Genomic DNA, 27,937 nt, shown 5'->3' with positions numbered 1-27,937 from the left:
AGATACACCTGAAGAACAGAAGTTTAGGTATAAGGAAAGCCATACAAAAGATACCTATGGTTTGACACTGAAGTTCAGCACAGCTATACATTTGCAACTCAGCTGGACACCTTTCCACAACAGATATATTGAAAATAGAGTGGAAATGAGAACCATCTAAAAACTATGTGGAATATTTCATACAAAATACTCCAAATACTTTTAATTATTTAACTTTTATTTGAGACACATTATTGTAAAAAAAAAGTTCACATGGAATAATAAAACCATTGGAATTTGAAGTGTTTTTTTTTTGGAGAGGGAAGGATTATTTTTTTTGTCTATACACATCAAAACACAATTAATGATTAGGCTTACAGGTTAATCACATGACAAGATCACTTTATCTGCAGGAGCTTTTCACATTACACCTTTGACCAAAGATAAAAATGTGCTTAAACACACACAGTAGAACAATTCTATTTCAAAATTAAGCATTTTCTCAAGGGCTATACTTTCTAGGCTGAATTTAGTAGCTACATTGCATTAAAATAACTGTAATTGAAGTTTTATTTGCAACAATGTTTGTAAGGCCATAGGAATGCACTAAAACACTTATTTCGCCAGAAACAAGAAAAATCAATGGAAATCCTACTTTTGTGGAAGAGAGAAATACAAATTTTATTTATAAGAATGAGAATGGCATAAGCAGTTCAGTGAATGGAGAAAAAGATCTATTTATCACCTACAAACCAATCAATCCTTAAGTTTAATGTTGCAAAATTTCAGTTACATTAATATATAACCAAATAACAGATATATTTCCACAAATAACATTTATGCATTTTATATATTATTCATGTACTTTCAAATCATTATCCATTCACAATATTTTAATGCAGTATGTATATTCATGACTCCTTTCACTTGTGAAAATGACTTAATTCAACTTCAGCAGACTAGAATGGGAAATGTACTTAGAATGGAAAATACTTTCTGAAAAAAAAAAACAACCCTACAAGTCTGAAAAGTCAATTAGCATTTTTGAGACTGTCCCCCAAATAGAAAAGTTAGCTATGTTAGGTTTTATGAGTGGTTTAAGCTTTAACAATAATAGAACTTCCAGACAGTAATTCAAATATTCTATATACACTCAACAAAAACTTCTTGTGCATGTTTTGCTGAGCAGACTGAAAGCTAAAATTGCAAAACACTGACACCGGGTTTTCTTTTCTTTTTAAACCACTTTGAAAAATATTGGTCAAGACATAGTGCACAGGCATGGGGCAAAGAAATATTTAAAAAAACTCAACAGCATAAACAGCAGTTTTGTTTACCAAAATCCATCAAAAACACCTGCCTTTCCTAAAAAGTTAATGGCAATTTATGGATCAAAACAGAAATACATTTCCTGCTTAATGAATAATTCTATGACTTTCACTCTAATGAACATGAAAATACTAACTAGTTGACTGAGGTATAGTTGAGTCCTTCAAAATTTAGGTTATATAGACTTGAGCAAAGTAGCAACAGAGACTGCACAAAACAATCATACTGATATTAGAAAAGCCTGTAGTACCCAGCATCTGATGCCTAGGCAAAACATACCATTTATCATCACCTGCTTGTCTAAAGCAAAACACAGCTAAAAAAAATTCCCAGTAAAACATACAGCTGATTTGCACGCTAAGATACAGCACAGTTTTCTGTCTGACAAGGCAGACTGTACACAGAAATAGGTCTACGCTGACCAAAAGTTAGCACACTGATAAAGTGCAGCCACTCAGCCATTTAATACTGCTGGAGAACAGGGGTGGGGGCAAAACAGAGAGAAATCTGCGTTTTACCTTATCCATAAGACCACATGAAATTAGAATTCTTCAGTTTCAGCAGGGGACAACAAAATTGCACTAAATTCTTCTACAAATAGAAAAAGATGAACTTTACATGAACATTAAGCAAAGTGAAATATTTACTGCATCATTTTATCATGCATAAAGTGAATTTCCTATGGTCTTACCTCACATTTATGTACAGTTTAGCACAGCTAAATGTAAGAAAATAGCAAGTTCCCCCCCCAACCCCAATACAGAACAGATACCCCAATTCGCTGCTGCTTCAAGAAGCACTTCATAGACTCTACTACTTACAGGCTCTTTCAAAGGGAAGTTCATGGAGACTAATATTGAACATACATTTAACCACACAGCGAAGACAGGAAAAACAACACAAAGCATTCTGTAAACGGTGCCAAACACAGAACATGTCAGTTTTGGTTTGCAGACAACCCCTGAGATAAAAATCAAAGTATTACGACACCAACTAAGTCAGAGGTAAATTACTGAAAATAAACAACATTCATAATTGGTGTCACAACACTTTCTGTATAGAAGCACTTTTTTTTTAAACCATACAGAAAGCATAACTGCTTTAGCCTGTCCAAGAAAAACATCAAGGGTAGACAACAGAGCAGTTAGGGTTGCTTTGTTTTTCCACTAAACCTTGTTGCCATGATGATTTTTTTCGTTATTTTTTATTTATTTATTCATTTTAAGCGCAGCAACCGAAGGTTGAGATTCACCATCTAAATTTCCATGAAACTACACATGGGGACAGGTTGTTAACCACCCAAAACTTTATGGAACCAGCTACTAATATTAAATCTTTTCAAATCAAAAGTCTTCACATCTAACGCTATTGGCCTCTTCACTTTCAAAGTATTTCTAACAGACCCAAGATGACAAATTCAGCATCTGACACCACAAATGAAGCAGTTATCTGCAGTAATAACCAATTCACTGTTTGCAACTTGAGACAATGTAGTGAAGCAAAAGCAAACACATCAGAGACATGACTTGGACAATGACAGTCTACCTATCCCCTAATAACAAACATACTGGACACAAACTTGTAGTTAAAGCTTACAATGGTCCAAGTTTGGCACATGAACAGAACTAAAGCACCTGTTTTAATCACTCATTGAGGAAATTTTTCAGAAGACAATAAAAAAGTAGTAGAACAATGACTAGGTTATACAATGCTCAGTTGAGTAGAAAAGGCAACCAAGTTTCAACTCTGCTTCTAACAGTCCAGGTCACTGTACCAGTTCTTGATGAAAAAAGTTTAACTGCTTGAGCAGACCAAAGAGGGCTTCATACATTCAGAATTAACTACATAACTAATATTACGTTATAGCCCTAGTGTGACATTTTCCACAGTGCCAGAACTTGAAAAACTTTAGTAACTGCACAGGAAGCTAGCTTTTGGATACCTCTGTTGTCAAGAGTAATGCTTACAGACATTAATGGACTATCCTTAGTATTACATTAGAAATCAAAGTCACCTTTAGAGCAGTCATTTCTGAGCAAAAGAATCCACAAAGCAATTACTCAAAACTCATGCATTCAGGTTCCACAAGCCACTTAAGCGATAGTGATGAGGCCAATTTGTGATGATGACTTCAACTCCAGAGTGTACTTCCTCATCAGAAACAAAAAAGGTGCAGACAGTTTGAGCTACCAAAGGAAGTTAAGTGAGGAAAGACACTGTGTTTATTAAAATAACTGAAAGGTGCATATGTGAAATCAGACAGTGGCAATTCAGAACACAACTTTGCTAAGTCTGGTAAAGAAAGAAAAGCAACATACTACATTCAGAATACAAGCCATGGCTTCTGCATGAACAGATTTGTGCATCTAAGAGACAAAACCCATACAAATTATTAAATGTCAATTGTTGGAGTAATTCTCATCATTAAGAGTGTCAACATCCGTACTGCAGTCATGGCCGTAAATATACAGCAAAGAAAATAATGGAAATGAGACTTTGTCCCATGGCTGTTCTGCTTTAAAATAATAAATTTGTTTAAAAAAATAAAGGAAAAACCTGCACAAATCTGTTAAGAATCTTACTTACAAGTCAAACTGTGCAAATACAAATGTAAGATTGTGCTGTAACAGGCAGTAAGAGGCTAATATGGATGTGCAAAGTTAAAAGAAACATAGCAGCTTTTGCAACAGGCAGTAAAACAGAAAGTAAAAAAGGAAAACAAGTTAACTCTTGCATTTGTGTCTCCACTTCATAGCTTCCATATCTGAGAAAGAGGAGCCTGACAGGTCAATAGGCTTAGTGAGCAAAATCCACTTGGTATTTTGTGTATCGCAGTCTACGTTCAATGGAGCTCTCAGCAGCAGCTTGGTGGTATTATTTCTGAGGCTTTGTGACCCTGTGCTTTCAAAGAAGCAGAAAAGGTTCTAAGTGTGCTGCAGTCTATCATTAGAAGTTCATCAAAGTAGCGTGCATCGAAAGAAGCTGCTCTTCTTAGATCGATTTTCTGTTATTTTTACTGGCCCACCTGCCCCTGATGAACTGTTGTCATTCTGAAAAAGAAAAAAGTATCATAAAATGCAGGAAAAAAATAACTTCAGCTTTCCTAGTTTCCCTCCACACTTCCCCCCAACACACACACAAACAATAACCTGGAGCAGTGGTTTGTTACAGCCTGAGCTCAATTATCCAGACTCTGTTAATAACTTGATAAAACTGCCTATTTTTACAAGAAACATTTATCTAGCAATCCAAATCTCAATCATTAGCTCAGGGAGTGACTACAGTTTGACATTTAATAAAGTAAGGATCATACTGTTACACTGACAAAGAACACAAGAGTTTCAGGCTGCTCAATAAAGAAACAATTTCACACAAGTGCACAATCCCCAGGAACTTTTTGGTAGGACTTCAAACAAGCCAGTTATTTTAACTGTAATTTCAGTATATCTAATTTGTGTGATAGTTGGAAATACAAACCATTTTTCTGTTGAGCTTTGTCATAATGTCCCGTGCAAGCGTGAAAAAAGCCTGGTGACAGAAATAAAAAAAAATAGGAATCAGTCACAGGACACATTAAAAGACAAGATATATTTTGAGTAGTCTGGCATACAAACAATAGAGTATTCGGTAGGCCACTTAGCACTTGAAGTTGCAAGGCACTGTGTTTAACACTGACTGCAATAAGCATGCTTTAAAAGAGAAAAAAATAATCTCCATCTTTCTCAGCTTTGAAGCAAGTGAACAGACTTTTCCCATTGCCTAGTTAATGGGCAAAAAACTATCGGCTGAATAGAAGGCTGCATACATTATTTTTTTTTTTTGGCTAAACTGTACTGTACATCACAACTAGAAACCTACACAGAGTTTTGAGGCTGGCATGCCTGGGAATTCATATCGAAGTCAGCTTTCTTTCTGTCCTCCAAAAGCTTTACTCATGGGTTACCTATAGCCTTTTCTTTATGCTTCTAACATTCCTTAAGGAGGGAACATAAAAAAAAAAGAAATCACTCTGGCAAACCTCAGCATCTTAGACTTCAACATACAAAGGAGCAGGGAAACTTCTATAGCAGGAAAATGCTGCAATTCTCCCAGAATCAGTAAAAAGGCAGATTTTAGGATTTTTTTTACCTGGAGATATCAACACCCCAAAGACAGTTCCATAATGGAGAAAATGTAAATGTTTACCCTCTCATTGTAAGTTCTGAATACACCCAAAGACACATGCTCATTTAATGCAAATGAGTAACAATAAAGTAATTTATTTGATCACAACAGTATCACAATTTCATCATTCCCCACAAGTTAAACATTTGGTGGAAACAAAAATAAATTGTTACTTGCTAAATGTCTATACCAGCCCCATTTATGTTTTCTTCACAATTCATGCAACAATTTCCAAAAATACTCAGGTAGCCAAGTCATTTGGAGTAGTCACAAATTAATTTAACTCAACTCCTACGGGAGTCAAAATGAAATTGCAGGGCATGCCATGAAACAGCAAGTCAGCCATCTGGAAGAACTAATGAAGAAGATATGTACTTTTATTAGGAGGCTTGCTATCCACCATTGGTATTATTTGCTAATGTTCACACTTCTACTGTCTGCTATAAGAATCTTAATGACACTGTGACCATCAGGTCAAGCACTATTTCTGATGCAGAACAATGCCACTAAGTCCATTCTAAAAAATATTGTATTGCAACCTTCCTGCAATTAGAAAAAAGGTTTTGCTGGCACAGTACTGATCATGTTAGTATACAGTAACAATCTCTTTTGTTAAGTCAGCTGGACAATCTGAATTAAGTACATGTTTGGAGGACTTTTAAAATGTATTCCATCAATACAAACTGAAAGGCTTTTATACCACTGGGAATGACTTTCAAAAACGTCTGCCTAATCTGAATGAATACATCTTTATGTATCTTCTTCCTTTTCATATCATACCATTTACTTGTCCACTTTTTTCATAGTTAACATCCTCCCTCAACCCTCCCAGAGATGAGGATAGTTGTTCATGGTAAAATAGATTTGAGTTGAGCTACTTTTCCTTCCAATTCTATTTCTTTATGCTCTCATAAATAGGAAGATGGTGTTTTTAGCACAGAATTTATTTGCAGGAAAACAGATTGTGTCTATAGACCAAGTATTACTAGCTTTCTTCCTCCTCCAACATCAACTTATGACAGTCTATGCTGATGTTCCAGGTTTACATACAAATCTTCAGTCTCATCTGCACAACATATTTAGTAGTAACCTGAAGGCTCCTTGACGCAGTAGCATATTATTCTGGAAGTAAAGAAACTTGAATCTGATTTCCTGCACAAAGCTTTGTTCTAAAATTACACCTATTCCCTGTCCAAAGGCACTTGTAATTGAAATCTAAAAAAACTGTTTGTTACAATAATAGCAGTGTTATCAGCCATTTAAAAACAATTCTGGGTATTACCAGAAAACAAGAAATGCTAGGTTTTAAAATAGCTTTCTAAATAGAACAAGATTGGTGACCCAGGAGCACAGTTGTGATTTCAGGTCAGTAAGCCCAGTAGTTACAGACCATAACATGCCTCTACACTAATAGTTCATAAGCATATAAACAGCCATCTCTTACCTCTTCCACATTTATGCTGGATTTTGCACTTGTCTCCAAAAATTTGATTCCATAATCAATTGCTAACTGGAAGAGAGGTTAACATTTTTCAGTGATTCTGAAGCTCCTTTGCAAAAGGAATGTTTTACATAAGCTCATAATAGAACAGGTATTGTAGACTGCAGCAAGCTTTAAAAAACAAACAGAGCTTCATTTCTGCTTTTCTCTTACAAAAAGATTAAAGTTACTGGACAATTAGAGAAAATATTAAAACATTCCATATCCTAATGTAAATTCAAAACCTACAAAAATATTGATTTGTCACAAAGACTTATTTAGAACCCAAAAGCTCATTGAGACAGAATCTTCATTGATATGGATATGTTGACCAGGTGACTACATGCAACCACCCCTTAAGCAGTGTTACTAGCAACTATACTATTTCAGCTGCATATGTGATGATGTTTATTGTATAGTAATCTTATTCATTTGCTCTGCAGAGCAACTGATTACATTAGCTTTAATAACAGTACCTATGAGAAGGGTATGACCATGGTGAATTGGGTACAATCTGATCAAACTACATACAAAACTTTATATTGAGACTTACAATACTTTATGCTATGGCAAAGGTCGGCATTCGTTACAGGTTCTTCCCCGCAAGACAAGAATAATGTTAACGTTATTAAACTGTTAACATTATTAACTGTTAAACAGTTAAGTGCAATTTAAAAAAAAAGTCTGCATCTTACAATATATAAAAAAAAATCTTAAATGGAGGTGTGAGGCTCATTCTCTCTCATATACATAAAGAGAGCAAATACCCAGTAGCAGGAATCCTAACAACAGTTCACTTCCAAGTAAATTAAGTCAACATAAAACTTACCTTCTCTCCCTTTTCTTTTGAGACTTGTCTTTTTTCATTCATATCACATTTGTTACCCAGGATCATTCTTTCTACATCTGAAGAGGCATGCTGAAGAGGGGAAAAGGTAATCTTTTAGAAAAAATTAAATAATGATTTACAAGAAATGCTTGTATGTTGACCTCATCCACAAATGAGTATTTTCTTTTCCAAAAATTATCTAATGTAAAGGTATTACTGAGAAAGGGACTGACTTTTGAAAGAGGCAATCTAATATTCAACTATTAAAATACATTGGATAAAGATTCCCACATTCAATTTGCCTATCATCACAAATCAACTACAGTGCCACAAACTCTGCACAAGTTTGTACACATACACAGGCATTTGGATATTCTGGAAGTGTCTATGCACCACTTGGAAATAAAGTGTGTACCATTACATCTGGGGTATTTGGTTAAAGTATCATTACACAACATATTTGCATTTTTAAAATAGATTATTAATAAATGTCTAAGTAGTAATCTCAAAGAGAACTTCAAGAACACCTTTCTAGCCCAGTCTCTATTGGGTCAAATTGGTCGCTTAGCCAATACTCTTGCTTAGCTAAAGAACAATACTAAAAAAAAGCTTATGGAATTTAGATTGGGATGGGGGGACATACACAGGAAAAACAACAACAAAAAAGAAATGAGAAAACAGTAAGATTCTGTTACCTAACTACAGCTTCACTAAAATTAGGGCTTCTCCTCTAACTTCATAATGACCTCATGACCCCTCCCTACTCGACAGCATGTCCTGTTAAATAATTTACAATAGGGCTAGCAGGAAGGAAGCTTACCCAAGACCAAATGAAGAGGACAAAAATCTTTAATTCGACAAACACACAACACAATAGCAACTGAAAATACACATATCTGTCATCACCTTAGTGCAAGGCTGACACCTTAAAATCTAGCTCCTTCCCATTCCTTAGACAAACTCAAAAGCAAGAAAGAACAATAAAATCCCTAGGAAGAGCAGTTTTGAAAAATTTTATGCAATTCCTTTCACTGTATAGTCTAACTTGGCCATGTATGTTGGCTGCTATTGTGAAAGTAAATTATTTGATTATTATTTTTCCCAGGGAATTCATAAGATGGAACGAGTAAGAAGTACTTTCCAAAGTACCTACCTCCTCAATGTTTCTTATCCAGTTTTTTATGTTGTCAAAAGACTTTTCATTTGTTATGTCATACACCAGCATAATTCCCTAAATAAAGAAAATCTTGTTAGATGAGGTAGCAATGTTAGCTGACTTTGATGTATGCTGTTAGTTTGATAATACTTGAAAAAAATTTGACACAGGACTTACACACCTCCAAGCAATAACCATTTCTTAAAGCTTTATGCATTTGCTGCAGATTCACCCAAAATGTTACTATTTAACATCTCTTGGCACTGCTAGATAGATTAAACACACTAATAGAAAGCTTTAAATTACTAGCCTATAATCAGGAAGAGTTCACAAACTCTACTACAACAGCAAGCAGGACTTCAATGCTCACATCAAGTTCAGAAGCAGCAGCCCCAAGCAGTCAAAGGATAACAAAACCTGTGAGATTCAACCTGCTGGGGCCAGTGTTACCTTTTCTGAAAGAATCTACCAAGTGCTCTCGCTGAAGCTATAGCTCTTTCAGAGAAATGTAATGTATGTGAACTAGCATGGGCTTTCAACAAGCAACATACCATAAGGGACCACACAATAGCTGTATTAAGGACAGATTGCCAGGTTCACCTTCATTTCTTATTGTCTGTCCAATCATTCCTCAAAAGACAAAGTAGTCCTTGGCCATGAATGCTCTACTAGAGCCGCAAACACTACTGTTTTTCCCACCTACATTCCTTACTAGTGGGTTTATCTGGACACACAGCCAGCCTATGAATGGATCTGTTCATAAAAGGAGATGAGAACACATAGTAGCAGCAGAGCTAGTCAACTGCAAGTTTAAATTAACAGTGTCTCCACCTGAAGCATCTCAAATCATGGTATTAAGAGTGATTACATGTAGATGTACCACAAAGAGTTCAGGCTCTGAGTGAGGTATTTGACTTCAAGTCATTATTAATGAAGGAAAAAGTAACATTAGCTTTTGTAGGTGATCGCATTTCTAATCCAGATTTTGCATTCTCTACCAGCTGAAGGTAATGAAGAGCAGAAGGAAAAGCAGCTCAGTGAAATACATTCTTGGTATTAAAATATTTTTTTTTTTTTTACCTATTTTTCAAACACTTCAAATGTATAAAGGGTTGATTGTATTTAAAAATTATCTGTATTAAACCATGACTACTTAGCTTCTTACTACACTCTGCAGAAATTGTGATCACATTAAAAAAGACTTCAAGTTTCACCACAAAAAACATGACTAGATAAAGTACCAGCAGGTTTAAAAAAAATAACAATTTATTCCCCATGGTCCAAGCAACAATTATCCAATTCTCCAGCTGAAGACTTACATGATGTAATCTAAAGAGCAGTGAACCAGTTACACTAGTTGTACATACGCTTTTTCAAATGAGAGCACTCACCATGGCTCCTCTGTAGTAAGCTGTTGTGATCGTGCGGAATCTCTCCTGGCCTGCTGTATCCCTAAAATTCAGTGAAAACAAACATTTGATTGAGGTGGTCTTTACACTTTTGGGTACTTGGAAAAGTCTTTTTAAAACAGAACAACAATGTATTGATACTGACTCATTAAATACAATTTAGAAGCTATTTGCACAAGTTTCTTCAGGCCTCACTTCAGCATCCTCACTTCCAAGCTATCATACTTCTATCAGTGATTATAGTAGCACCATAAATATGGCATAAAAAACATTTAAATGAAAATGTAAATGTTACACAGCCTTTCCTAGAATTAACAAAGGCAGTTCTGATGCATCCGAGTCCTGCATTTAATAAAATTTAAAACACGCAGTAGTAAAATATTTTGGGTTAATGCATTTTCACATACTGTTATCTATTAAAACCAGCCACTATAACTTAGTGTGCCTTTTTTTTTTAATATCCTAGATAAGTTCAAAGCAGTATCTGTCTGCAAGTGAACAACAGGACCAACATGTTTGGATACTAGTCAGACCTAGGGGATGTTAGATCCCAAAGGGCTGGGAAAAAAAAAAAAGAAAAAAAAACACCTTTTTGACTTACATCACCAATACAAAATTCATACCAACAACTTCTGGCACTTCACTTCCTCAGTCACAAGAACTTTGGCTTGCATGCAAGTATCACAGTTATCTTTGCCAGAACTTCAGATATCAGCAAGAGCCCTACATTCACCAGTAGCATTTTAAGAGTCTGGCATGTGTAGCAATGCTACCCTAAGTACCCGTCTACTGCTATCAGTAGTCTCAGCCTCTGCTAAGCCACCATGCAAGGAATGGGAGCTTTATCATTCACCTGTGCCTTTATGAGTTCAACTAGGTATTAAAGTATCAAAGAATTCAGATTATATTTTATTAGGTCTCATTTTCTGGTTTACAATTATGTAATTAATACTTCTCTTCTATGCGGAATAACTAAAACTGCATTTAAGAGGACAGCTTTTGATAAAATGGGAAGTTGCTATAACACTAGCATGTGAACAGGCTATTTCCTGTGCTAATGAAACACAGCCACTCAAAGAACAAGCTAGAAAAAATCACAAGACTTAAAGGCAACGAATAAAAGGTATGAAACTTCTGGTACAACCATGCTCAAAAGTTACCAAGTATTCCTGCTCAAAGTATTCAATACTAGTAAATACAAAGCATTCAATACTCACTGAAAACTTAAATTACTTTGGAGTACTTACCATATTTGTAGCTTGATTTTCTTTCCATCTAATTCTATTGTTCTGATCTTAAAGTCAATTCCTGCCAGAGAAAAAGACACTCTGAATTTTGCAATAAATGAAAAGGAAGCATTCAATTTCCTCTGGACAATTTGGTAAGTGCAAACGTAGGAAAAAGAATTATTTCTGAAATGGTCATTTCTTCCACACAGTAGGAAATGTGAGGTATACGTCTTTGGCAATATCCAAAGTATCAAGGATAAATTATTCTGCATAATGAAAATGTACCAAACTCAGAATCGCTGATAAAATTGGTCAGGATCATGTGAATCTCCAAACTTTTCCATTTTCCTCCAACAAAATCATTAGTTTGAAATTGTGTTTTTCTCAACTTTTGACTAGTCCCCACAATTAAATTAGAATCCCTCGGACATCTGCTAGCTCTGAGAAAAAATAACATACTATGGCTCTTTAGTTGCTTTTCTTGCAACACTTCATGTAAGCCAGCCAGACATCACAGTCAAGTGTGAAGGATCACAGGAAATAAAAGCTATACAGATAGTTACTGAAGATGACCAAAGCAAGCATATCAAGGATACCAGTGTAGGAGTAACTCAGATTTTCTAGACAGCTTCAGAAATGATCAAGAAAGCATTTCTCTCCTTTGCCCCCTTTCTCTTCCACATGGTACCCATCAGTTCTATGACTGATTCGGACAGCAGATTTTAAATGGTGGGGAGCAGGGAGAAGGAATTAATTCAGAAGAGCTTAATATCTCTTAAGGCTTAGAGGGATCATCAAATGAATTTATGAACCAAAGACAAGATTTCCAAACAGACTAGCATTTTAACTACATTATTTTAACTTTCGCATATCTAAACCTTTACTGTAATACAACTCAAACTGAGATCGCTCAAATTCCGCTGTCTGACTGATTCTTGAATCCCAGGGCAGTCTCCTCCCCCAGTTAATCTGATTTGAAGTTAATGGCCCATTTTTCTTTCATTGGATCTTAAACAACTACTTGATATTTAGACAATCTGTAGAAGATGCTTTTTTTTTTCCCCCCTTCTCCTTTCTCCTCTTTTCTGAGGTGTAATCTAAGTGACAATTATCAAGAGTATCTTAACTGGGAGAACGCTCTTTCTAGCTTCAAGAATTTATCCACAGCTTAAACAGGAAGCACTGGAAATAAGCTACAAGATTTTTATTTTAATTTACTATAATAGCATTTGAACACGAAATAAAGACATTCATTAACTACTTGACTTTCGTTCTTCTTGCATGTGATATTAATATTTTAATATCCTGAAAATACTAAGTTTCAGCTGCTTAATATTGATGTGCTATGGATACACAGTTTGGCCCATTAGTTAGAATGCACATTATCAGCAGAAACAGAACGTCAGCACTTTTAAAACCATATGAAATTAATTGCATTGATTTAAAATGCTAAGACTATTGCTACAATCATAATTTCCAAAGATTCACTAGTGGTTGTACAGGCAGAAAGATCTTTTCATTAACCTGCATTCTTCCAAAAAATAACATAAGAATGATGCCTATTCACAAAAAAAGAAACCTTACAGTATGTAACAGAAGTTTGGAAAGAGCTTCCATTCTATGTTTAATAGAATTTTGTGTCTTGCTGTAAAGATTTTTCTAACTAGGTGCAACACCTGCTGAAATCACACTTAATTGTATTTATGTCTGAAAATGAATGACCTTGACTTTCTTTTTGGCCTTAATGGTGATAAAAGCACAAATACAAGTGTTGTTTTTTGTTGTTGTTGTTTTGTTTTTTCTGTAAAGAGTATCGTATCATGGACAGCAAGTTAAATCAGTTTAAAAGGGCTCATTTATGTCTGGGCCTGAAGTCTTAGCACTGAGTGTAACAACAGTCGGGAAAACTAGGTTCAGAGACTATCATGGTTTGAAGATAATTCTGCACGTACTGTAAACTATTGAAACTCAGACACATCAGCGTAAAGAGTAAGAGACTCCTACAGGGATGGTTTTCTGAGAAAGTGAGCTTACACTGCAGTTAGGTATCTATGTGCACCACTCCATGCCTCGCACTGAGTGGTTTCTTGTGGTTAGTCATTTCCCTTACAGCACCAACAAGATTTATACAACCACTCCTTTGATCACTTCTATAATTCAGGATATGCCCAAAAAATAGCTTCTCAGAACTTAAGACTTCTAGTAGGAACGTCACCAAAATTCTTCCTGAATAAAGATGAATTTCAAAGCTAAAAGAAAAACAAAGCAGAAAGCCATAAATATCTGTCACAATACAAAGAAATTTAACAAATGTAACTGCAACTTTTTAAGAGGCTAAAATGAACTAGAAACTGAAGTTTCTTTTGTTCTTTCCCTTCAGTAACAGGAAGTGGTGAGCTGCATACATTCATAGAGCAAGCCTAGTGACATGTGCTACCACTTCCTGCTAAGGACACTTGCATGGCCGAGTATGAACAACATTTTGGTTACAGAGTTAAATTTAAGTTATGCCACATAAAACATTTGAATTGCATTTCAAAAGTAATTATTGACAGAGAAGAATTTCCTTTATCAAACAATTCTTACTTTGCACATAATCACACAGTGGGACACAAAACCTTGAAATGATACTTGGGTCTAATAAATAATAATTCATTTGATTGCAAAAGATCACAGAACTCCCAGTTTTAAAATGCAATACCCAATTTTAAAATGCAATACCCAATGGTCTTCTATCCAAAAGCATGAAAAAGCCCATAAGCATTTGGATGTTCATCTGAAATTATGTTTCATAAGTTTCTACAAAATGCAGACCTAGACTCATTCTTTGGATGCAAAGGCAAACAGGAAAATTCCCTTTAATGGCCAAAGTAGAGCTGCCACACAGAACAGCCCGATACCAGTATTTCCACCTAGCAAGTCCATAGATATTAGACATGCACAGAAGAACATCTATTGCAGGAATCACAAGCTTCCAGTTGGCATAGATGTCTGAGTTGAGAGCTGAATCATGTTTTAGTTTGGACTATAATTGCTTGCATTTCCACTGTAGGGTGGGTTTAGAGTAGGTTTTACTGTTCTTCCAAATCATTTTCAGATCCTTGCTCACTACAGACCAGGGATGCATCTTCTCACTTTACTGAAGATGAACTTATTTTCTTCCACATCTTCCAACAAAACTGTCAAGAATACGTTCATACAACAAGAAACTTGCGCACTACAGAGTGTCATTAGTGCCATACAAAGACTTGCACACAAAAACAGGAGAGTTGCTTGTTGCCGTATTTACCTTGAATCACTATGCAAAGCTCATAATGGTACCAGTGGTTTTCTACTGCAAACCTGTATGATGCAATTCTTGCAAGACTTTGAGAATGGTCTGAGCAGAAGCGCTGAAACAGGTTATTATGCTACTTTAGTTTCTGGAGCAGCAGCTTACTCTCAAGGCATAACTGTTACTCTTGCTCTCCCCTCAACTGACTTTAACCCTTCAGTAAGAGCTAACATTTCAGGTTTTTCAGTGCTACAGGAGCAGTTTGAGCTGGGTCCACACTACAACTTTTCCCTGCATTGCACCACTGTTTGGGCTTACAGATTTTGTTTTGTTTCTTCTGTTAAAAAAAAAAAAAGAAAGTCTGTTGCAGAAAATGCTCCAACATAATGAAACCAAAACAAAGTATTCTGGCTGGAGCAAGTTAACTATTAAAACAGTACCAACAAATAATTTCTGCAGGTAAAGGCTTCTTTGGTCTTCAGTCTGCTTACAAAGAAGGCAGTGGAAGGGTCATATTCTTGAAGTATACAGGCCATTAAAAGACAGGGAAAAAAAAGAATAAACAAGCACACACAAATTACTGTGAAAAAAAAACTTAGTAGCCACTAGCAGACTCATACTAGAATCCTTCCTTTTATCTGTATTACATAGTTATCCAATATTTTAACTTAATTTGTCATGTAGCTCAACGTCAGTTTGCAGTGCTGGACCTCACACATCAGAAAGCTGCATCATTTGACAATTCTTATTGATTTGAACTCAAATTAATAGGTTTCCTATCTCACTCAGTCCATAGAGTCTGAGTATTTATGACAACTAACTTATTTTGGGTGCAGTTGTAGTAACAAATTAGCCAGGAAATTAAACCATTCAGGATGCAAATAAATGTCAATCTGTGATAACATACAGCAGACTGTATATCTACCACAGTACAGTATTTCTCCACCTCTGACAAAGCAAGATACAACTTATAAAAAAAAACACAAGTATTAGCACTCAAAGTATAGCATTTTAAAAAGTTTTTTTTTTTTTAAATATCCAAGCAAAGGGAATTTTAAAAAAGGTGATTTAAAGAGGTGAAGGTCTTCTTTTACCAAGAATTGGCAAAGCAGCAGTGAAAAAATTAATACGTGGCTTGTTTGCTAGAAAGAGTCTCATTTTAGACTGTCAAAGAGTGTACCACACTAACAAATCTTATTTACCCCACCAAAGACCGAGAGATCTATCTTGCATGACGAGCACATAATACTCTCTTAAATAAGTTACCTTCCTACTTAACTAAATCTTGTCTTACTCTTCTGAAGTAAGAGCAGAAGTAGTAAAAAACATAAAAATCTAAAAGGAAATTAGATTTCTCCTATGGCTGTGACACTTATCACCATTGGACATAGGTCACAATCAAAATGAGTTCATTGTAAAACAGCAAAAGGAGTCAAGGTACAAAGCCTCCTTATCCTTTCTGAGCATCAGAGTGACTGGAATTTACGCATCAACTTTCAAGTTGAGCTTTCTCCAACTACACAGTATTAGTCCTTCCAATCAGACTGTACTTATTTGTAGGGTTGGGGGCTTTTGATCCCCCTTCCCCCCCCCCCCCCCCCCCCCAATGGGCAAGGAGAGGATGAAAGCTTTGCAACTTAACTGTAAGAAACAACACATAAGTCTTCAAGATATACAAAAGGAAAAAAAAGTATTTTCTTTCAGTCACTCAGAATAAGGCTAAATTAAAAACAACTTCCAAATGATCAACCTACCTTCAGAAAAAGGAAGTGAGACCAGGCACATGACTGAAAATCAATATGCTTAACCTTCAGTTTGTTGCATTCTGGGAGAGAATTACTTATTTATCCCCACAGGCTTTGCTTCATGTGAACAGCAAGTGATTATGTTACATAGATGAACATCCAAACCAGTTAGCTGTAGGAAGTACTTGCAGGGATTGCTATTTTCTGTTCCCAGCAGTAGGTGTTACAGGTTTGGGATTAAATGCACAATTTTTTTTTAGTGGTGTTTTCAAGGGAATGTTTGAATGTTTTATTGTAATACATCAGTATACTCTTTAAGTCTATAAAGGCAGATGAATAAAGCCTCAGAAAGTTGCTTTTGTATTAGATATTTCTTGAAGGATTTCAGTAAACCTAAGAAATGACCAAGTGAGAAATAAGATCAGAGTATAAAAGGCAGGGTGGGGAACGCTTGCAACATACTAATGTGTCATAGAGCCTAATGCAAAAGAACAAAGTCTAATCATTTTGAACTTGAGCATTTGGCTTTAGTCCCTAGTAACATCTGCAAGGCATTTTCAGATGATCTCAGCAATGTCTGTATCGCTATGTAAATTAAAGATGCAGTAGTCTTTTATCACAACCATTGAAAAATACAGCAGACTGACCTTCACCCTGGTGCATTGCTGATTGTTAATGTTTTTGAGAAGTTGTAAGATTATTTTAGAATTACACACAAATGCAACCAGTTTTGCTCATCCTTCCACAATTTAAGAGGACAATCTGTATTTAATTCCTTCTAGACAGCCCATAAGAATCCAGAAAATACTACCAAATTCAGAGAAGGCAGAATAGGTTCCTTCGGGTTAGTTGGCATTTCTTAATCTCATTCTTCACCTCTAGAAAGAATCTAATACTGGTTTCCTACCCAATGATTACAGAAGTGTCTAACATCTTTAAATATATTACTACAGTAAGGTTCTTAAAGTAAACTTTAACCACTACACTGGTAAAATAAATATATACAAATGGCTCAAGGAGGTAAGGCAATGAAGAATGGAGGTGCCACGCATGCATAGCATATAGTGGTTTGTTGCTTATAGGCACCTGAAACTTATTACCTAAATCTGACTGATTCCCATAATATGAAGCAAACTGCAGCTTCCTTCAGCATGCACCTCTTCAGCTGCAACACAGCTACCGCACAGCTTCATTTAAGATAAATTACTTGTTATTAAAAAAAGCAAAAGGACATTCAGAATACAACTTTTAATTATCAAAATTAGGCCAACCTACACTTTGGAACATTTTTTTTTTTTTTTTGACAGCTCAGCAACCAACAGCATAAACTGCTTATCATACCAAGAATTGAATCCAGTGCTCTTCAGCCACTGGTTTGTAACAGTGCTCCTATGAGCTCAGCCACCACAACAGTGCATTCAAATGCTTCAGGGCGAACGCTAGAAGATCCTGCAAAGTCAAATTCTGAATTCAAAATTCTGAAAAGAGAACATATAGACTGCTTTGAGCAGCCTTTGAATTGCATGATTTTAAACACCAAGAATACTTGGTCCATCTTTAAAGACCATAAAATAACACAGCAGAAATAAACTTATTACTGCTGTATACAAGAAAAATGAACAAACTTCCACAACAGCTTTAAAAGGGCTGGGTCTATGAAGCATATAAAATCTAGTCTATATCTACTACTTATTCAATGTAAAATAAACTACACTTGGTGATAACTCAGTTTCATCTAAAATTGTTCTGACAGATTAAAATTGTCCTATGATACAGACAGCAAAGTTTGTTTATTTTAAGGATTATTTATAGACTGACTCTAAGAGGAATCCACTAACTGAGCTGCTTCGAAAACATATTCCTTTCAAGCCAATATGCAACTGGAGAACAGCAAATATTTAAAATCTACCAAGAGACTCGAGACGAGGCTAAAGTTTTACAGCTAGTTGAAACTAGGGTAGGTGCTGCCACTGAAGAGCGATGACCAAATCCTTTCCTATTGTGGTCAGGTTTCTTTTTATCTGGGTGAATTCCGTAATTCAGCTTACCACCATCTATAATTGCAACTGGTGGCATACATTAAGAGAACAGGTTTCATGCAGTCACAGCTCTCCTCTTCTGAGCACCAGATCACAGATACCACTGAATCAATCACGGAATTAAATCCCTTGTTAATACAGACCAAAAGGTGGACATCAAGTAGCTTCCAAGCAGCTCCAGTGGATCCCACACCAGGATATCACCTGATGAGCAGCAGCTCCATGCTTGCACAGGAATTGCTCTGAAGTCCACTCTCCAGCTATGGCTAGCTACAGAACAGAAATGGCTGCAGTGATCTGCCAAGGACTCTGCCCCACAGTGACTTAACCTGTAATGCAGCAATGGGAGATTTATTTCAAATTGGAAAGAAAAATCCCCTCAAAACAGGAAAAAGATGATCCCAAATCTCCTGCCAGTAAGTCAGGTAAGTTTGTAAATGTAGAAATCATACAAAATGCCTTCTTGAACCAAGACAACTCTAACTAAATAATAATAACAAAAAGCTCTTTTCATCCAAAAGTTGGCATCTTAAGCATCCCAGAGATTCAATAAACTCCTTATTGAAAAAAAAAATTAAGGCAATCTAATAGTATCCTTGCCACCGTGATTTAAAATTCTTTATTCACTATTCATACACTGTTTCAGTTGTGATAAGAACAGGCTGAGAAGGCGAGGTTTGGTTTTTTTCCAGTAATTTTTGGTCTAGGTGAATCTATATGACTGTCCAGGGAGAAATGGAGAAGCTGCTTCTTTTTGGAAAAAAAAAAAAACTCTTCAAGATTTAGGACTCCCGCTTGATCCAAATATCTACTACTATGATCTGACTATTTTGAGCAAAGACAACACCTGTGACCATACCAATACATAACATACGGGTATCACCAGCAACATAAACAGCTAATAACGAAGCTTCCTAATGTAGGAAAAGGAGATAGGAAAAGGAAGCTTCCTAATGAAGCAACACAAATCAGGCCAAAAGACAAAGCAGAAGGTTTAAAGTTACCAAAGTTATTTTTATAAAGACGGCCCTCTTAACAGACTTGGGAACCTTTTATTTTTATTCTTTTTTAATAAGATGTTTTCTTAAACCCCTGTTTTTATGTGGGGTAACTGCATGAGGATTTTTTTGTTGTTGTTAGAGAAGCAAAAGACATGGGGGAAAGAAGGGCTGCTTTATTTCCTTATTCATGTAGGCAGTTAAATAGACCTTTTTTGAAAGGCTCTTACTACCTAAATTAACTGGCAAAACCATCTAACTTATTAATGAAGGCCATACTTGTCTTTCTAGCCCATTACAGTCTGCTTTCTGTACATTATGCGAGGTTCCTTTAATGGCCACTTCACCTCCTTTTCCCACATTGGATATTCTAAGTACTCCTCTATAGTCACTTCTGCTAAGCCAGAGAAGTTCTCCCAGCCAGCAGTTACTCTGACTTACCCCTTCCTTCCATGCTTGGGTTGACACAGACACCTTACTTCATCTTTGATCCCTTAAGAAGTCCCACCATACAGACAAGAAATTCACTTTCATTAAATGAAAGCGATTTCTCTCTGGCAGATGAAAGAAAGGAGGATTTTTTTACCATGTGTGTGTAGGGGGTGGTGGTAGTATATGTGTTCCTTGGCTGGTAGCCAGCTTAGCTTTGCCTAATTTCTTAGACTAAACTTGTTCTTCCTAAGGTGCAGATTTGGTGCCCGACTGCTACTAGTGACCACTCTGCTTCACACATTCTTAGATACTGCCATACATACACAAGAATGCAACTAACATTCTGCATCAGTTCTGTTGTTTGTTTTTTTCCCTGTGGTGCAAAGGAGTAGGGTTTGTACAACAGCAGGACAAGTAATACAGATCATCTTAAGCTTGCTTGACTGTTTGTTCTCCTGAGCAGAGGAGAAGTCTTCTAAGCATGCAGTACTTCAGTTTTATTAGATTGTACATAGTTTAAAAGCAAAGTGTCACAGCTTACATTTCAGAGGAAAGCTCACTATAAACCACAAGATTAAACTGATATTAGATGCAATTGCTGGTCAAAAAATGTTAAAGAGGTACTAAATTACCTCCCACTGCAACCCCAGCTGGAACAGGAAGTTGCTATCTCAAGTTTTGAGTTGCAAGTCAGGCAACTAAAAACCTCTGTACCAACCCTGCTCATAGAAAATCTTTATATAGAGCAACTCTATTGAAGTTAGTATTATTCACAGCTCATTCACATTAGAAAAGGATCAGATCCATTTTATAGATATACTGTCACCTTGATGAACCGGACATTCAAGATACCACAACATCTTATTAAAGATGAAAAACCAGAATATCATTGGAAATCACATTTGTTTGCAATTCAATCATAAAACATGAAATAAAGCATCGTTACAAAAACTGCATGTATTCTTCATCACCTGTTATGATTTCAGTTAAATTCTGAAAGAAGTCAGTTCAAGACTTATTTCTCATAAAGGATGCCCTGTTGCAAGACTAGGAAGTCCTTGAAAAAACATCTCCCAAACAAAAGCTAGGTGCCTTCAATACCTCTCTCAAAGCCTGTATCAAACAATACATTTGTTCCTATAGTCCTTCCACATTAGTCTGTATTCTTAACTTTGCATTCAAACCAAGTCACAAAAGCGGCTCTAAGCTGCCCTCCTGTCACTCAAATAACCAGATAACACATAACCAAGACAGAGCTCCATCTGCCCAGTAAGTACACGCAGAAAACAGTTAGACATCTGTCACACTGTTTCACAGTAACATGCAGCAAGAATGCTGCAACAGTATTTTTAATAAAAGCAAAATGATTCCACTCATATTGGCCTGTTGCAGAATACAAAAGGGCAGGCAAGGCAATCTCACCGGCAGATGAAAATCAAAGTCTAAGATGCTTTTTGTTACCAACTGGGTGTTACTATCAGATTTACAGTCAAAAAAGACACAAACTTTAAGGTTTTTAACCTGAGGTATCTCCGACTGTAATGCTGTCTGATCAACATCAGGCTAACATCTTGCTGATCACCCATCACCTACCTTGAAAACTGAATCATACTTCCAGTTTCATATTTACCTCCACAACGCTGTCTGCCCATATTCCACTGCAAGCTCTTGACCACCTCACACGGTGTTCCAAGGATACCGAGGTCTCAAGTCCTAGGCACACACTTCCATTCTGTAGAGCTAAATCACAGCACCACCTGAGACACACTAGTCTCACTCACTTCAATTCCCTTATTATAATTACTATTAATAAAGTACCACTGACAACTCCTTCCTGACTTACCCTTCTCTTTGCTTTTCTATCACTGATGTTTGATGTTTGTTTTCTTCCAGAGCTCCTACCATCTGGAGAAGCCCAAAAAGAGAAGGAATGGGGATGGGAATACGGAAGCCTAATGGGGGTGGAGGGCACCACCACAAAAAAAGAAACAACAACAAAAAAAACACACCACAACCTCTCTCTCTCTTCAGTTATTTTTTGTCTATCACACAAGTAACTACAGGGAAGAGTAGAAATACTCAGAGACATAATTTGACTAGAGTACATGAGAACAATTTCCATTACACATTACAGATATGGAAATTTCATTGCAAAAGGGAAGTTGATAATTTTGCTTGTCAAAGGATTTTCATCAAAGTGTTATAAGGTCAGCATACACGTGCTTGATTGCTGGAGTAGTGTCCTATTTTGCAAGATGAAGGCTATGGAAAAGTTACTTCTGTGAAATCAACAAGTTATTTCAACTCTCAGATATAGTACTATCTCATGTGGGCAACTTCCTGCCAAACACTCATATTATCTTGGATTAAAAAATAAATACAAGTTTTGTTTCAGAGGCAGCAAGGCTTTGTACTAGTCAGAACAACTATCAGCTGAAGGTACAACTTCACTCTTAGAGAAAACTGCTCAAACAAGAAGTCGAAAGGAATGCAAAGAATAAACCTTATTAGAGTGATAAACCCAATCCAGATAGCACTGCTCAAATGGTAAGTTAAGATGCACAAAGACTTCCAAATTAATGCTTCTTTTTGTCATACACCCCACTGAAAATACCAACAAAATGCACGTGAGATACTCCAAGATAGATTTTCTGCTTTAGGAGCTGTTAAGTATGAAAATTAGCTGACACAATTGCATTTTACTTTCCATGTAGAACTGTGCAAAAGCAGAAGTTTCCACTCAGGAAGCAAGCTAAATAACATAACCTTGCATAGCATATTTCCACTGTATAAGAAGTTTTATCCAGGGATTTGGCCAACCTCTTTTCAGTGGTTTGTGGGGACAGGACAAGGGGCAATGGCCACAAAATGGAGCACAGGAAGTTCTGCACCAACATAAGAACTTCTTCACAGTGAGGGTGACGGAGCACTGGAACAGGCCGCCCAGGGAGGTTGTGGAGTCTCCTTCTCTGGAGATACTCAAGACCCCTCTGGACACCTACCTGGGCAGCCTGCTCTAGGGAACCTGCTTTGGCAGGGAGGGTTGGACCCGATGATCTCTTGAGGTCCCTTCCAACCCCTACAATTCTGTGATCCCATGTTAACAGTGAAAAGCTGATCCCCAGTAGGGAGCACAGCAGTATCATGACTCGTCAACCCTTACAGAAGTCTTCCTTATGCCGTATATAAAAATTGTGTAGTTGCTGAAGGTCAAGGACCTGCAAACCACAGACTTAAAGCAGATCTTTTAGAATAACCGAAAGGATCACCTGAGAGAGAGATAGCTGGTTCACTTCTCTTACTGGATGGCAAAGTTTGCTGATGGTACTAGTTATTCCAGGTACTCAAAACAAAGACAGACACTCTTGAGCCATAAGGAACTTCAAAACAAAGTAACCGGTAAATTATAGGTACATGTGCATTGCTCTTGTATCCTATTCCTCATGCAACTGTTAGCCACAGGATAGGAGTATAGAAAGCCTTACTGTTCATGCTATAATGATGGCCACACTGCTTCAGACAGTCTTGAGCAGTGAAGTCAAGAGACCCTTTGCAAGACTCCAAGCAACCCACAAGGACTGAGCCTTAAAATTGTGCGTACATGACAGCAGAAGAGCAGGGAATCTGCAGAACACATTGTTCAGTGCAACAACAGAAGTACGCCATACAAGAAGACAGCAACTATAGTTCATTTCTACAGTATGAACACTGAGCCTAAGTAATTTGAGTATTCTACAGTAAGCCAATATTCCCGTATTTCTCTCCAAATGGAAAGAGGTTCCATTGCTCTGGTAACTGACACCAATAAGTAACAGTAAGAGCGGGAAACGGTAAGAAAGGTATTTGGTGCTTAGACATTTTGCAGGCCCTTTTATCATGGCAATAAAGTTTGCTTTAATTTCTAGACATAAACTTTCTTCAGTCTTCTTTCTTACATTTTATCACCATATAGTTAAGAAAAGCCTCTAAATGCTTCACCTCACCTCACTCACAAATACTATTTCAACAGAAGATTAAACAAACAAACAAAAAATTGTCATCAGCCCACCTCAAGCATATGCTTTCTCAGGACTCTAGAAAGAAAGCAACTCCAGTCCTGTTAGGAGCAAGACAGGCACCTCTAAGAGCACGTAACATAGCGGGTACTAATTAAAATCACCATGAACTGATTATGCATCTTTACAGGAAGCATCATCATATTGTAGAACCCACTTCTGGGGTTACTTATAGAAGTAATGGCCTGGCAGCTTATACTTCAGGAAGATTCAGTGTACCCACTTAGGAACGCTAATTTGGAGACCTTAAAGCTACAACTGGCAGGGGCACAATTGGGAAAAGCATCATATCCCTGTCTCCCTTCACACCACAGTTGCCAGTGCTTTACCCACCAAGGAATAAATTCAGAACTGTTAAAAACGGAATTCCCCTAAGCACAGCAGTTATATTAGTTATGACTGTACAACTGACTAGCATGGACCAGCCAGCACGCACTCACTGCACTCACTCTTTAAAAAGAAAAAGAGAAAGAGCATCTACAAGAACATACAAAGGAGATCTACATGACTGATCTGAAAGCAATACAACCAACAAGGGGAACACTGAAAAAAATGAGTGCTTTTATTTAAGCATGTCAGCACTTTGTATGAGCAGTTTCACTGTTTCCTGACTTGTCAACTTTCCTCTTTGTAGGTCCTTTGCTAAAGAGGAAAGAAATGGAAAGAAATTACAAGAATAGGAAAATGCAACTGAAATGAAATCACAATCACTACCTATGGAATCATAAGTATGCCTCAATTATCAACATCTTTCTTAAAATGAACAGTGTTGACAATAGGACCCTCGTAAAAGCAAACATAAAGGAAGGAAACAAGAGAACAAACCCCATATTACTGAATAAGTTTAAAAAAAAATAAATAATATTTGCAGTCCTTGAGGCTTCAAAGTGAATCAAGTGACACAGAAAAAGAAACATCAAGAGGCTAAGCAGTTCAAGTAATGATAAGATCACTGAAAGCAAGATGCAGCCGTTTATGCTAACCATCTCTTTCCAAGTAAGAGTCATTTTATATTTTGTATAGTACCACTGTAGGCTTTTTTGGAAAACTATATTGCATTTATTAAGGCTTAAACCTTTTAATCGACCACATGTAGAGCAAAGTACCTTTTTTCGGTAAACTGCTACTCAGGCCCTGATTAGCTGGTGTTATTAACACAACACGTTGAAAATGGTTGCAAAGAGAAGGCAGAGAGAAAAGTAGATTTTTTTGTTTGTTTTGGAAACGTAGAAATTCTGTTCTTGAAGCTCTAGAAATGCCAGCCAAATCTCATGTAGTCAGTCACATCTGCCTGAATAAAAGTTCACTTCTTTCCTACGCATCAGGTACTCAGTGCAGTCAAACGTCTAGAGAGGATATAGTAGCACATGGGCAACGTGAAACAAGTGACACGTTGCTCTAACTCATCTTTAAATCAATTTCCTTATGTCAAAGTCTATTCCTTCTCTTAGCACTATTCTTCCAAGCCACCATTAGTTTTGCTCTCTTAAATACCAGCAGCCTCCACTGCATTTTATCCCTTCACCCCCAAAACAGTATACTTCGTTTTAAAGAGCAAACTGAACTACGTGTAGTTACCCAGAGATCTCAAGTTTTGCCAGACTGAAATTTCAATTGAGGATTGGCTCCGAAAAGAATTTTAAAACGTTGCCTCTGTTTATCAGCAGGAAGACCGACGAACCTTACAGAAACACACACCGCGGCAGCCTGTTTTAGAAGTATTGGGTATCACCGAAAGAGATCAGACAGCTTCAGACCGCTTTTCCCCATCAGATGTGAAACCCGACTCCATTTTTGGCGAGGAGGTGCCCCTACGCAGCGGCCGGGGAGGCCGTGGGCCGGCAGCACCCCCGCGGCGCCGAGCGGGACCGGCGCAGCCCCGGCCGCCAGCCCGAGGCGCGGCCCCCCCCCGCGCCCGCCGCTCAGCCCGCTCACGGCTCGGCCCCGCAGCAACAGTTCCCTCACCCCGCGGCCCGGGGCTGCTGCCATTTTCTGGCCGCCCGCACGGAAACGCCAAGCGGCCGGCGCAGGCCCCGCGAGGAGGGCGGCGGGACCGCGCCGCGACGGAGCGGGTACGGGCACGGCCCCGGCTCCCCGCAACGGCCGCGGGGCTGCCCCGGCCCCGCCGCCCCCGCGAGCCCCCCCCGCCGCCGGGCGGGCCCCTCACCGATGGTGGAGATGAAGGTGGTGTTGAAGGCGTCCTCGGAGAAGCGGAAGAGCAGGCACGTCTTGCCCACGCCCGAGTCGCCGATGAGCAGCAGCTTGAACAGATAGTCGTACGTCTTCGCCATCTTCCCGCGGCGCCGCTCCGCTCGGCTCGGCTCGGCTCGGCTGGGCTCGGCGCGGCTCGGCCGGGGCAGCCAGGGGAGGGGCGGGCAGCGCAGCGCGGCCCCGCCCCGCCCGGCGCCCACGCAGGGCGGGCAGCGCCGGGAACGCCGCGGGGGCCGGCGGGAGATGTAGGCCGGGCGCGGGTCGCTGCTGAGACGCGGCGCGAGTGGAGCAGCGCCAGAGAAACGCCGTTGGTAATGCAGTGGTGCCAGGGAAACGTCGTGTGCGTGGGTAGCTGCCAACGCCGAGCGGTCAGGTGGTCTCGTCCCACACGGTGCTGAGCTCTTGGGAAACCATCTCAATCTGTAAATGGGGTCAGTTTGTCTGTTCAAGTGGCACAACAGATACTGGCGTAACACTGCACTTCGGTCAAATGCCATCGTAAGCGCAGGTGGAAAGGTGAGCACACGTGGCCTCGACTATTTAGGTGTATTTACTTCCTTTACTTTAGCAAGTAGGGAAGAAGCTCGTTCACACAAAAGGAAAATTATTTTCACAAAGTCTCGCGTAGCACTAGAAGCATGGTATCCTTCCTACATGTGACTACTTTACAGCAGTTGAATAAGCGCTTTTTCCCATTTTTTTCCACGGACAATTCTCTCTCGGTGTGAGGCAGCCTCATTATGTATTTATTACAATGTGTTTCTCACAGGGTGTCACAAGACACGATAAAAATAAATAACATCACTGAAATGCTTTAAAATAGCAGCAAAGAGCTATTGCTTTAATTTCATTTAAAAACTGCAGCCTCCAGACAAGCTCTAAACACAAACGTCTAACACTATAAATCCCCGTAACGGTTCTCACTTCCCTATCAGGGACACAAAGGAAGAAGGGCAGTTTGCCCCACATCATTCCCCATGGGACTGGCACCGTGGAGGCCCGACGTGCCAGCGCTCCATCCCAGCTCCCGGGAGGCTCGGCCTCCCACCACGCAGGCGGGCTCCTGGCACCGTCGCTGGGCCCAACGGGCAGCGGCCAGCTCAGCAGAGGCCAGGGAGCCAGGCCAGAGTGACGTGTAAAATATCTCAGATTTTTTCATTAATTTGGCAAACATATATGCTGAGTCCAGAATCAAATGGAATTAGTTTTGAATATTAAAATTCTCATGCACACTCAGGTAGCCTCCATATTCCAAGAACACAACCTAGAATTTGATGGGGTAAAGTAGGGCGAACTATCCTAACACCTGGCCACTGCTGTACTTATGCAAAATGTTCTGAAGAGTCACTCCAAATAAATTATGTCAGTCATGATAAACCTTGAAAAAGCAAAAGCTATTAAATTCCTAATTATGAACCAAATCTTCCTTATTAAGTGTCTCAGTTTGGTGATGTTCCTGGCCCATATGTTTGTGATAACAAACCTTAAAAAATAGTAATCCCATGACGGATCTGATGTAAAACTCTGTACAAGGTGAATTGATTTACAGCTTGGCATAACTGCTAATGTAACTTCCAGTTAACTGTATTGAAATCTAACTTTATAACA

The 27,937-nt window shown here is 38.2% G+C and overlaps 1 protein-coding gene across 1 annotated transcript; it reads right to left on the bottom strand.

The window, feature by feature from the left end:
• Nucleotides 1-199: 199 nt before the first annotated feature.
• Nucleotides 200-26,515, bottom strand: RAB8B (RAB8B, member RAS oncogene family). Its single transcript, XM_080608270.1, has 8 exons — nt 26,286-26,515; nt 11,594-11,654; nt 10,329-10,389; nt 8,935-9,012; nt 7,782-7,871; nt 6,917-6,982; nt 4,786-4,836; nt 200-4,358 (listed from the first exon to the last, which is right to left on the bottom strand). The coding sequence occupies exons 1-8, from the start codon at nt 26,407-26,409 to the stop codon at nt 4,266-4,268; spliced, it is 624 nt and encodes a 207-aa protein (XP_080464396.1). The 5' UTR covers nt 26,410-26,515; the 3' UTR covers nt 200-4,265.
• Between the last annotated feature and the right edge of the window lie 1,422 nt (nt 26,516-27,937).

This window comes from Anser brachyrhynchus (genome assembly GCF_964034855.1).
Source record: "Anser brachyrhynchus genome assembly, chromosome: 11".
Classification (NCBI taxonomy): Eukaryota; Metazoa; Chordata; class Aves; order Anseriformes; family Anatidae; genus Anser; species Anser brachyrhynchus.
The sequence above is the reverse complement of the archived record's forward strand: the minus strand, read 5'-3'. Positions and strand labels throughout refer to the sequence as shown.

What these genes read in the sequence shown, in the direction of transcription:
- RAB8B (XM_080608270.1), bottom strand. Translation starts at nt 26,409, where the DNA reads ATGGCGAAGACGTACGACTATCTGTTCAAGCTGCTGCTCATCGGCGAC. An exon ending in AAAATCAAGCTACAAATATG is followed by an intron (nt 10,390 to 11,593) that starts GTAAGTACTCCA and finishes ACTGAATTTTAG; the next exon opens with GGATACAGCAGGCCAGGAGA. An exon ending in CAAAAGAAAAGGGAGAGAAG is followed by an intron (nt 6,983 to 7,781) that starts GTAAGTTTTATG and finishes CCTCTCTTCCAG; the next exon opens with TTAGCAATTGATTATGGAAT.